Source organism: Mastigoproctus giganteus, chromosome 5, assembly GCF_048544385.1.
Source record: "Mastigoproctus giganteus isolate SK-2022 chromosome 5, ASM4854438v1, whole genome shotgun sequence".
Taxonomy (NCBI): domain Eukaryota; kingdom Metazoa; phylum Arthropoda; class Arachnida; order Uropygi; family Thelyphonidae; genus Mastigoproctus; species Mastigoproctus giganteus.
Window position 1 is genome coordinate 210,404,483 of NC_143579.1, and position 13,490 is coordinate 210,417,972.

General features: G+C 36.6%; 1 protein-coding gene across 2 annotated transcripts in view; it reads right to left on the minus strand.

Moving 5' to 3' along the window:
• Positions 1–735: 735 nt before the first annotated feature.
• The window catches only part of g (adaptor-related protein complex 3, delta 1 subunit-like garnet), a 364,057-nt gene continuing 351,302 nt past the window's right edge, over positions 736–13,490 (minus strand). For both annotated transcript variants that reach the window (XM_090374354.1, XM_090374353.1), the window contains exons 32-33: positions 6,809–6,891; positions 736–1,680 (exon numbers count right to left, since the gene is read on the minus strand). In XM_090374354.1, coding sequence (XP_090230480.1) covers positions 1,570–1,680; positions 6,809–6,891 — 194 coding nt within the window. In that variant the 3' untranslated portion in view covers positions 736–1,569. The remainder of the gene's footprint in view (positions 1,681–6,808; positions 6,892–13,490) is intronic.

A 13,490-nucleotide genomic window follows, 5' to 3' on the forward strand; every position in this document is an offset into this window, starting at 1 on the left:
AAAATATCCCTGCTCACAACAATGGGCATGTTAAAATAGATGGCAATTTTACATGCACATGCAAAATTGCCATCACACACAAACACACAGTATAAATTGCATGTGTATAAATTTATGGCAGTAGAAATCCTACATCTGTTTAAAACTGAACTTTGGTCATGACGAGTTAAAAAAAAAAAAACTTTATAACAGAGAATGTGTTAAGTCTGCAAGAAAAATTAAATCTTACACCACCTTTGTTCAAATTACAAAGTGAAAAAAACCACTACACTGTCATGGTGGATGACTGCATCTGTGATGGATAGGTGATGCAGATGTCAGTACAACACTAATTTCTAGGAAGAGCTTTTGTTCCTCCCCATACTGTTTTTCTATTTGCATTTCTGTTTTTACAAATGTTTTCAAAATTTTAAAAATTTAGTAGTTCTATATCTTATTTCTGAAAAATATAATCTTCATTAAGAAGCCATTCCAGTGGTGTGAGTAAGTTTTAATCTGAATTATAGTATTCAGATTAAAAAAGTTTAATAACTAGCTTTTAAAAATAAGACTATGTTGAAGTTCTAAAACAGAACAGTCATCAAACAAAACAAAAAAGTAAAATTTAATATAAAAATCACATGTATAAACATATATAACCACTTTCAGTTATTAAGACATTTATTCCAGCACTAATATATTTACAATGTTTTCCTTTAACAAGAATAGTTATTTTCCTTGCCACAATTACCTTTCTGTGGGGTGGGAGGGGGGGGGGAAGAATTACGCACAGTAACAACAGCAATTCTGCCTTTTTATGGAGGGAGTTGTTCAGAATATGAAAATTTATTAGAGGCTCCCATAAAAGACTTTAAATAGCATAATTTACAGCTGATGTCGCAGCTTTACAGAGAACATTTCGGTAACCTCCTGATTTTTTGATCATATTTTACAAATGCTGAAAAGCCTTCCTCACACTGAAGGATCAATTCCATCTATCAAATGGAAATTCTAGATACTTAAACAATTAGCATTTTGATGCCTTGAATTTATAAATGGCATTAAATTGTGGATTTACACAACAAATGCCAGCATAAATTAAGATTTTTTTGTTCTTAACATATATATTCATAGATACTCTAAAAGAGCACATAAAATAATGAAGCAGTAAATCAACAAAAGTAACTAAATAAAAATCGTGTATATACATACACGCAACAGTATGTTTAAAGGTATCTATAAACTGCCAAAATATTTTGCTTGTTTTATATTTAGTCCATTTCTTTTGTTTTTTAAACAGGCCAGACTACTTTCGGAATGTTAGTAATTACCACATCTCACTTGAAATAATCAAAATTCTTTCAAGATTCTAGTACTTTGAGTACTTGCAACAATTTGGATACCCCGACATAATAACTTGTTGATGGCATGGTTGCATAAGAATGTCACTATGCAACCCAAATCCTTTGTTGTCCACCTTTCCTTTTCTTCCTCCTCTGCACATGTATGTGTGATTAAAAGTTTCTTATATGAGGAGGAATAGGAATACTGAATATATTTCCCAACAATAAAGAATTAATATTGCTATCCTCATAGTGTTTTACTTGATGAAGGACATAAAAGCATCTTCATTTCATCTAACACACTTGACAGAAGCTGGCTGTTTGTGCTCTTACCGTCTATACTGAGGCGATTGGGGTTCTAGAAAGGAAAGAAAAAAAAAAAAAACATTTGAATATTTCAGAATACAGATGAGAAACATTTGCTTAAAAAAATTCTGTTAAATCAGTATTACGATTTACAAATTTATTATTATGCTAAGAATTTATACTATTATATAGGATTATTACTGTAAATAATGAACATGGAAAAAAGAAAACCTGTCTTTATAATTAGTATTAGTACTGGAAAAACAAAGACAGTAAGCTTTTGTAGCATCAGCCAAAAAATAGTAACTAATCAGTGTTTCTGATTTAATATTATTATGATTAATAGGCATTTATGTCATTTTTTGATTAAATCAATATATATGTTAAGAATTGATTGGTGTGGGTTGCTAGTATAATTTTTGGAAAGCAAAGTTTTTTTAATACTATAAACACGAGCATTGGGAAAAAAGAAAACCCATCTTTATATTACAGAAGAAAAACCCTTCACATCAATGAGAAATCCTGGGAGTGAAGTTGAAAAAAATGTAATTAATGATGTTGAAATTTCACATGTTTATTTAATGAAAAAACTTTCGAGCCTACAGGCCAGTAAGGCTCCTGGGGTTGATAGCATTAACCTATAATCTTAAGGGAGGCGGCAAGTGAGTGCATTGAACCATTGAGGCTAATTATGAGAGCATCACTGGACTCGGGAGTGATCTCGCTGGATTGGAAAAGTGCCAATGTACCTCCAATATACCTCAAGATATGAAAAAGTCTAGACTATGTATAAGTTTAGTTTATCCATCTGAGAATAATATTCTGTTAATTCAGATTTGGCTATGTATTATTGATGCTATCGCACTAAACTTAAAAATAATCTAGACTTTTTCATAGCTTGAGGCTTTAGCCTTAAACGCTTTATAGTCTAAACACATCATACACCATCACGCATCTCTCATATTGTGGAGTTATACTTCATAACTGTTTTGCCCTCATTTCATCACTTGGGTACTTACCCACCCACCCACTGAAGAATGGCCAAATAGCTCTGAAATGGTGCCGTCTTGGCGGTGGTATCCACCTGAGAATAAGTAACATTAGTCTTCTCCTCAGGTGAAGCATTACTTATTCGACATAGTGCAATATCATGGCAACTCGTGAAGGTATTCACAACGAGTTACCATGATAAGTTATATCACATTATGAGATATATCTTAAAACAATGCCGTTTTGCAAATATTCTGTTAATTCAGATTTGGCTATGTATTATTGATGCTATCGCACGAAACTTTGATGCTATCGCACTAAACTTATACATAGTATAATCTGGTTAGCTATTTTGACAGAGTTACTCAAGAGACTCAGGGAATAATTTCGATGTTGTTTATTTGGATTTCAGCAAAGCATATGACTCAGTTCCACATGAGCGGTTACTTTTTAAGCTGGAACGGGTTGGAATCACAGATAAAATCCTTAGATGGATAGCAGGGTGGCTTCAGGGCAGGAGGCAGAGGGTTGTGATAAATGGCTATTCCTCAGATTGGGTTGATGTAAGAAGTGGGGTTCCCCAAGGATCAGTATTAGGTTTGGTTTGGTTGTTTTGTTGTTTATTGGCGCATTGACAATGGAGATCATATCAGTATTAGGACCACTGTTGTTTTTAATTTTCATAAATGATATTGGTGAAGGGATAGAGAGCACGATGTCTAAATTTGCAGATGATGTAAAGATTGGTAGAGTAGTTAATGATTGCTGCCAAGCAGAGCTTCTTCAGAGTGATCTAGATAGACATTAGACTGGGGTTCGATGCCGTGCCTACCAAATACGGAGGATGCGGAAAGGTCAGGGAATGACCACTGCATATCCCCGGAGCAATATGGCCTTGGTTGCTAATGCTCCTGAAAACAACAACAACATCTAGATAGACTTCAGAGATGGTCAGAAAATGGCAGCTATGCTTTAATCCAGCAAAGTGTAAGGTATTGCACCTGGGGAACAGTAACCCCAAAATAACTTATACACTTGGCGGAGTTGAACTAAAGCCGGTAGTGGAGGAAAGGGACTTGGGTATTATGATACGGTCAGATATGAAGTTCTCTGAGCATTGTAGACTGGTTGCAAGGAGGGCCCATCGTGTCCTATCGAGGATTTCTCAAACAATCACTAGTAGAGATAAGGACGTCATAATCCCATAATATCAGGCTATTGTTAGACCACACTTGGAATACTGTGTTCAAGTATGGAGACCGCACCTAAAGAAAGACATTGTTCTTCTTGAAAGGGTCCAAAGACGGGTAACTCGCCTGGTGAGATACGCAAAAGGGCGTTCATAAGAGGAAAGACTTTGAATATGTGGGTTGTAGAGCTTGGAAACTAGGCACCTTAAAGGAGACTTGATTGAGATGTTTAAGACTCCGAGAGGCATAATCAAAATGAATAAGCATGAAATTTTCACAATTATAAATGATTCTAGAACTAGGGGCCATAATTTCAAGTTATGGGGGGAGTTGTTTAGATTGGATCACAGGAAGTTTTATTTTAGCAGCGAATTATAAATTACTGGAATAAGTGACCTAAATGGGTGGTAGACACTGACAGTCTGGGGAAATTCAAAGGTCAGCTGGATAATTACCTAAGGGAGGAGGGAAATGCATTGGTTGTCCATTTCCTTTTCTCTTATTAATTTTTATTATTATTATTTTTTAAAATATTATTATTAATTTGTTTTTATTCTTTTTATTTTATTTTATGTATTTTTTGTTATTTTATTATTATTATTTATTTATTTTATTATATTTTTTGGTTGGTGCAGCATAAGCCATAGGCTTCCTTGCACTATGTGGCCATTGCTAATACTAATTAGTATTAGAACTGGAAAAAACAATGTGAGGAAGTAAGCTTTTTTAGCATCAGCCAAAAAAAAAAAAAAGATTAATTAATTAATGTCACCTTTCCTCATTTCACGTAACCATTTCTTTCAAGTATTTCTCTAATTTCTCTTTAAATTTAGATAAACTTCTAACTTCTACAAGAATAGGTACGAGCAGTCAATCACTCTTTGAAGGAAAATTTTCAGACATTCAATCTACAATTTTATCCTCTCCTTCAATATAAATTTAATCCTTCCCCTTTGTGTATGTTACATGACTAAGAGCAAAGATGCCCTGCATTTAATTTACTCAGCTGGCTTCCAAACATTGTAACTTACAGAACACTGCCTCCCAATGAGAATTCCCCTTTGTGCATTTAACCATTTTTTGCTCTTCTCTGTACCCACTCCCAACAGGTCTATATCTTTCCTGGAATGGTGTCTCCAAATCTGTATGGAAGATTCAAAATGTGGCCTAGCTACTGCTTTATATAAATAAATAACCATCTCTTTGCCTCTGTTTTGTATTTACATGCTAAAATTTTACAATCTGCATTTTTCTTATATACATAAATTAAAGACAGTCTCCTTAAACAAAAGAATATGACAATTATTGCTTCTGTCTCTCATAGATCATGGAAGGGGGAAGCTCTGGTGTACAGTTCAGTGGGAGGGGATTTGTTTGTGTTCTTTCTCAGTGGTTCCCAAGCTTTGGTCATTTGAGTCAAACCTAAAGAGTGACAACCAACTGAACTCAATGAAACTATTTCTAAAATTGCAGCAAATTTGAAGAAAGTCTTGGGTAACACAGTTTGATAAGTCCATGCACCATTCTGGAACATCACCAATAGTATGGCATGGGGTATTATTCTGTTAAAACAAACATAGGTCTGTACCAGAGAAGTTCAGCCCACCTTTCAAACCCATCAGTACCATACACTACCCTCCAAAAAAGTATTTTGATACACAATGGCACATCAGTAACCCTTTTCATGCTGCTCTGGTACACAATACACCCACCTGGGTCAGCTTTCCACTAATGAATGATAGATTACTACAATCCATTCCTCCAGCAGAACAGTGACCAGTTAACCCACTGACGTAGGGCATGGTTTGGCCTTCACTTGACATTTCACTTCATTCCACAGGTGTTACACAATGGGCTTCTGCACTAGACATTCCAACTTTTGTACATTCATGTTCATGTACCATTCTGGAATGTTACCAATACAATGTTCAGGATTCCTTGCACTACTAAAGCTACTACCATGTGAAACAGTTCTGCACCATAACACCACCTCCTCTGACATTGAATGTTAGTACAATGCACTGTGGCAAAAAATATACTCCAGGCGTCCACCAAAAACCTGCCTACTGAATAAGAATAGGTTGTAACGAGATTTGTCGCGTTACAGAACTGATTTTCACTGCTCTATGGGTGAATTATGGCATCTGTTCCATCATGTGCAATGTGAGACTGCCAGTTGCAGTTGGCAATGTTTGGCTTGAGCATCATTGCTTTCTAAAGGCTGTGGAGATGCACATATATGGTGTGTTTCTATAGATTTCAACTCCTGTTTATTGCTTGAACTCCAGGTTGATGTTTCCCAGGGATATCTGATGAGAGTGTTATATTAAGTACCCACTAGTCATGTGTATGAACTTCCACGAACCTTCCTGCTTGTTGCTGGGTGTGTCATGCTAACATCATCGATAGTTAACAATTGCCTGCACCATTAGCAATTCATTTAACTGCTGATGGTGTAGGCCATCAGCAATTAATGAATTTACAAGCCAGTATATGTAGCAACTGAGAACACCTCACTTGAAATCAGTATACTTATTTCAAATTAGTTGTTCATGCCATGACAAGAACAACTAATTTCTGTGGCACTGCACATGGATGTGTTACTGACTCTGCAGAGTTATGTTTCTGACTACATTTATGTTTTTGACAGATGTATTCTGGACTTGTTATGAAAGGCTTTGAAGCTTACCAACATTTTGTATGTATACATATCTGTTCAATCATTAATCTTTTTATCTTATTGTGCTAAAAACTGCATTTTTGTATTGCATAAAAGGAAAATAAAGTTTAGTGTGTTTTTTCATATTTTATTGGCATATTTACTATTTTCCCCCGAACTTTCTATTTTCTGTACGACTTGAGCCTTTCCAGTGATACTTTTCAAGAATGTATTACCCATAGTAGAGAAGGGATTACTGGGCAATATACTTTTTAGATTATATAATATTAATGTTGGATATAATTAAAATCTTAAACAAAAATACTTAAAAATATACTTACTAAGTGCTTGACTAGTAAACATATGTGATCATCTTGGATGGAGCGGCTATACAATGAGGCACTTAGTCCTACTTGCTCTACAACTGCAAAATTAGAGAAAATATCTTAAATAAAAGGATAAATAATTTAATCAATTGCAACCTTAATTTCATGTTAAAAAAATTAAAGTTGGAAAAAGGTATTCTCTCTTTTATTTAGATGTTAACAATGGAATTTATCACAATCAACTACTATGAATTAACTGTAATAAAAACAGTAATGAAGAAATGATGTAAACAGGGTAGTGTAAGTTTCTCAATTAGCAGTCAGAACATGCCCTCACTGCAACCATTTGCATCCCAAAAGATATCCTCAAGGGATGATGATATGTTTCTCAACCAGAAAATTCCCTCTCCAAGGAGATCTTTGGGAGCGTGATTTTTTCTATCTTGCTTCTAAATGACACAAATAAAGCTCACATAATCAATAAATAATAAAAACGACTATAACAAACAAACCACAAGAACAGGTGTACAAAACTCTTAAGATGTTTTGTACACCTGTAAAAAAACTATCACCAAAACATAAAAGGTTCTCAAGTATGGCATTGTTTCTAACATGTACTATTTTTTGTTATGCATCCCTTTAATTTCCCTGATCTCTATGTACATGTTGTCACATCCTATTTATCGTGTTAATAACAAATGAATGACAAACACTGAGACTAATATCTTACACTTATTTGAGGCTACTGTTCTGCTGAAAACCAAATCTAAAATGCCCACTTACAACTACAGCATGCTTACAATGGATATTGCAGAAATGATGCTTCAAAATAAATACAACTCATCAAGAATAATTTACAAATACTAGGTGACAGAGGTGATTGACTAATGGAATAAATAGATGCAATGGAGACAGTCAGTGGAGATAGAAATGAACATCAAGAAATGTGTAGGTAATAGCTGTTTATTTCTCTTCATAATTTCATTACAGAGTTCTTTATAAGGTATACAGCAGTTTCAATTTTCTTTTCATGGTTGGGCTTTGGTCCATAAAAAGATCAGCCTAACAATTCTGGCATTAATTTCACTACCCGTTTTTAAAATTTTTGCTATTGCTACTATAAAGCTGTTAAGGCAAAGTTCAATGGGCAGTTCCTCTAAATGTTTGGTGGAACTATCCATTTAACCTATCTCCAACATTAGAGGAGAGGTTCAATGACACATTCTGGCTACAGTTTCTTTCAGCAGCAGCTGTTTAATGTCATCTATATCTCTCAGAATATTGGTCTTCCCAGCAATCCAAAGCAGTTATAGAAGGATCAACCTCAACTGTTTCCAAGAGATATGGCTGGAGTACTACTATCAATGATATTTTAATGATAAAAATGACAAGTGAACTTATTATCACAGTGGCTAAACAGACAAATGGCCAAAAGTGTGAATATTTACATTCACACTTTTGGCCATTTATCTGTTTATTGACAATAGCCAATACTGTTTTATTTAATTACTGAATAGTTATTGATTTTGTTAATTTAACATTACAATAAGTTTTGATGTAATATTTTTCTCCTTGCATATTAAAAATAAATAATACATGTATGTATGTATGTTCAAAAGTAATTACAGAATTTAACAAATATGAGATAGTAAGAGTTGCATTTTTTTTTTTTTTATAAAACCTAAACTCAATGATAATTTGCTGAATATCAATCTCTGTATTCTCCACGAATAAGCAAAATCGCAACTGATTAAATTTTCACAATTTGTTATATATTTTTAAATTTTATATAATATGTAGACAGTAAAGGACACAAATTGCAATTGTAAATTTTTCACAAAACAAGCATTAGAACTGGAACAATTGCCCCACAGATGGAATTTGGTTAATAAAATGTCCAAAAATGAGTAACTACTATTTTACATTTGGTGATCACTGAACCACCTACCTGATACCATGTTGTGCCACCATTCACATGGATAACAGCCACTATTCATCTAGGCAATGACTCCATTAGATGTTTGAAGACATCCATAAGGATCTGTACCGGTGCTGCCTGCACGGCTTTCCACAGTATTAGAATAGATGACAGCTGCATGTCCATACACCTCACTTTCCACTCCAAAACATCCCACAGGTGTTAAATTGGATTGAGGTCAGGTGAATTTGGAGGTATTAGTATTAGCAATGGTCGCATTGTGCAAGGAAGCCTATAGCTTATGCTGTACCAGCTAAAAAAATAAAAATAAAAAATCAAGATGGGTGATACTTCACCGTGTTCCTCAAACCATGCACTGTGTGGGCCCAATGACTCAGCTCATTATCATCTTGGAAGGTCCTGTTTCTGTCCAGGAAAAAATGCGACATGGTAAGGTGTATGTGTTCTCCTAAGGGCTGCCAGTAGACCTCACCAGTGAAATGCTTGTCCATACACAACAGGGGTCATAGTTCTTGCCAGCAAAACATGCCCCATACATGATGGGTCCATGGACTCATATTGCTCGTGCCACGCACAAAGGTATTGGCCTATTGCATTAGGTATTAGACTATCATCTAATTAGCACACTCACTTCCAGTTCTTCAATGTCCAGCCAGCATGTTGTTGACACCAGTGCATTCACCATCAATGATGGTGAATGCGCTGGTGGTGAATCAGCAGTGAGGAGAGGGTGTCTTGAGTCATTTGCTGTGGAACCCCATACATCTGGTGTGAGGTCCATCCTCATTTGGGCTATTGTTCTTTCATTTCGCTATATTGTATTGGAATGTTAACCGTCACACAGTGACCTGCTGTTAAGCCCATACAATGCAATGCACCCTTCAATACCATTCTTTGTAGTACACCTCAACCACAGCAGACCTGAGCAACTGACAAGGTGTGCCATTTCTGATATGGAAGCACCAGATTCATAAGCTCCCACAATCATGCCCTTTTGAAACTCCATGATATCTGTACTACACCCCATAATTGCTAATCACTTTGACTTGCATAACCAGATGAAAATTACCACTGATCTAGTGTACAAAGTTGTTTGGTTTTTTTATACTGCGAGCTATGCAGCATAGTCCATATGGATGGGGTGATCATAATTCAGTGATCAGTGAGCATATTGATAACAGAAATTAAAAAACTTAACTATTTAAGCATATTCAGAAAAAGAGAAATGCAGTGATGACCACATGAACACTTTTCTGTTGTGAATGATGTTCAGAGTTGCATTATAAAAATAAATTACTAATTCAAATCAAAAGGGACTACGAAGCCCAATAAGTCATTATTATAATAATCTTAAAGTATAGGAGAAAACCTCATACCTTTCTAGTAGGACTGTTAATCTCTCAACACTCAATCGTGAATGATTTTAATATGAACTTACCCCCCCCCCAGGGGGATAGTCATAAATAAATCAAATTAATTATTTCTTTTTTTTTTTTTTATGTAAACCCCAAACACGAGGTATTGGAACATATAGTACTTAGTACCGTGCTTGGGCTAGAGGTTGACATTAGACTTGAACTTCTGCAGACTGTAATTTTCAGGAAATATGTACGAAGGAAGGTTGTTCCAGAAAACAGCAGTTGAATGAATAAACGAGGAAGATGAAAAGTTGGTTCTGTGAGTTTGAAGTTGGGCAGTAAATAGATGTTGGCTGGTGGCGGCATGTGTTCGGACTGTTTTGAAAGAGAGAGGGGGAATTATAGAAGCCAATTCAGAAGAACAGTCCCCATGGAAGTATCTGTAGAAGAGGCATGCAGCAGAAACAGTACGTCTATGAGACAGCGAGTGGATAGACTCTGTTAGAGATGAATCATTAATGAACCTAACTGCTCTCTTCTGAATGGAATCAAGATGCTTGAGAGAGGTTTTGGGGGCATCACCCCAAGATGTGGGAACAATATTCCATGGTACGATGGATTTGCGATTTATAAAGAGTGAACAGCTGTTTGGAAGAAAAGTAACGCCAAGAGTGAAAGAGAAAACCAAGTTTTTTAGATGCAGAGGAAGCAATATTTGTAATGTGCTTGTGCCAAGAGAGATTAGAAGTCAGGGTAATCCCCAAAAGAGATATATCATTTTGCCTAGAAATCGGAGTGTCACCAAAGATAAGCATAGGAGCAGAAGAATCCTTTTTGCGAGATATAAGACAAGACTGAGTTTTAGAAGGATTGAAATCAACTAAATTGTCTTTGCCCCACTGGAGAATTACCTGGAGATCGGCATTTAAGGAATTGGTAGCAGATTTTCGAGAAGTTGAAGCTGATTGAGCAGGGCAGGGGCTTAGAGGGGAACAGGTATTCTGTGTGTTAACAGCCACTCAGTCTAAAACACTGATGGATCCAATATCTTTCTATTACAGAAGATTTAGGAGAAGTCCAGTTGGCCTGCCTCCATAAAATCCACTCATGCACACCTTCTCGATGGTAAGCCCTGTTACGCCACTTAGGTGGCAACAAACGTGTAGAGTGGTTCTCTTCAAGACGCCTGGTCAGCGTGAAGAGGAAAAGACCAAACCCTCCAGCATATGACAGCATGAAGAAACAAATGGCCCTCAGTCCGCAGCGGCTTTCACTCCCCCTCTTACGGCAGTGAGAGGATCAGAGTGGAAGCAGAGGATGCTAAGAATCTCTGGGTATGACCAGGCTGCCATGCACGGAAACTGAACTTGGTCTGTTACAACATAAGATCACTCATCAGTAAAGACAGGATATTAGAGCTGGAAAAGGAATTAGAAAATGTGAATTGGAATATCATCGGTTTGGCTGAAACAAGAAGAAGAAATGAATCACTTATAAGTTTACCAAGTGGAAATCTGCTGTACACCAATGGAAACAGTGAAAGGAGTGAAGGTGGAGTTGGGTTTCTGGTCCATCAAGATTTATTATAATTTTTTTGGTTTTTTTAGGAGCATTAGCAACTAAGGCCATATCACTCCTGGGATATGCGGTGGTCATTCCCTGACCTTTCCACATCCTCCGTATTTGGTGGTCATGGGCTCGAACCCCAGTCTAATCAAGAAGCATGTGCTATGCACTGCTGCTCCTGCCCACCTGGCTACGGAAGCACCATAAAGATTAAAAAAAAAAAAACCATTTTGGAATTAAAAAGTACATCACCAAGGGTGTCAAGACTAATGCTCAAAATTTCTAAGAGGTACAAGCTAAAGGTTATAATGATTTATGCACCAACATCAAGCCATGATAATGAAGAGGTTGAAGAAATGCACACCAAAATTGAGTCTTCTAGATGAGCAGAAAACCCACTACACTACACTATGCTATTATTATAGGGGACTTCAATGCTAAGGTTGGAAAAAGACAAAACAGCACAGAAAGGGGAACTATAGGAAATTTTGGAATTGGTGAAAGAGATGAAAGAGGCGAAAGACTTATTGCTGGACAGTGCAGTGTTGAGTCAGTTTGGTGTGACATAAGCATTGGGAGATCAAAATTGAGAGTAGGAGTGTGCTATAGGCCTAATGACTCTGATGAGTATAATAAGGAACTGTACAGGGAAATAGAGTGGGCCAGTAAATCAGAGTCTTATAATGGGAGATTTTAATTTCCCAGATATTGACTGGAATTTGGGGGCTGGTTACTCACACTAGCAGGGCTTTTGTGGATTTATTGGATGATTGTTTTCTACATCAGCATGTTCGGGAGGCAACTAGAGGGAGTAATACTCTGGATTTGATTATCAGTAGTGATTCTTCATGCATTAAGAATCTGCAGATAAATGAACCACTAGGTGGCAGTGAACACAGTGTGCTGAAGTGGAATTTACTCAAAGAGGTAACTACCATTAGGGGTAAAGGGAAGGGTTATTGTTTCCGTAAAGGCGACTACGATGGACTGAGACAGTATTTAAATTCTATACAGTGGGACCAACTGATGATGTTACCAACAGCAAATTCAAAATGGGAAGCATTCAAAGAACTTATCTTGGAAGCTACTAGGCTTTACATACCAACTAAGAAATATTGTTCAAGGTTTAGGCCAAAATGGATGTCAGATGAACTAATGAGGCATATGGCAGAGAAGAAAAATGCATGGGATACTTACAAATTAACACATGACACAGAAGCCTATGATAGATACAAGTTGATATGCAACCAAGTTACAAAGGAGGTTAGGCAGGCGAAGGCAGATTACGAGAAATCCTTGGCAAGGAATGCAAAGAAAAACAGCAAAAGAGTTCTTTACTTATGTAAACTCTAGAAGGAAGGGGATGAATCAGATTGGTCCACTTGATATTGATGGGTCAACTGTTGATGAGCCTGCTCAGGTAGCTAACAAACTAAATGAATATTTTGCATCGACATTCACACATGAGGAGTTATTCAGCGAGGGGAATGCCAGAGGTGTATTCAACTCTAGCAGTAAGCTACAGAATCTTGAAATAACTGGGAGTAAAGTGGAGGAGAAACTGTTGAAGATAAACACAAGAAAGGCACCCGGGGTGGATGGGATCTATCCAGTTATATTAAAGGAGGCAGCAAAGGAAGTAAGCAAACCCTTAGCCATAATTATGAGAGCTTCCTTGGACTCGGGGAGGTACCCATAGACTGGAAATGTGCAAATGTGACCCCAATTCACAAAGGAGGATCAAAGGCTGACACAAGTAATTATAGACCTGTGAGCTTAACTTCTGTTCCAGGAAAATTAATGGAGGCACTGGTTAAAGAAGCACTGCAGGATC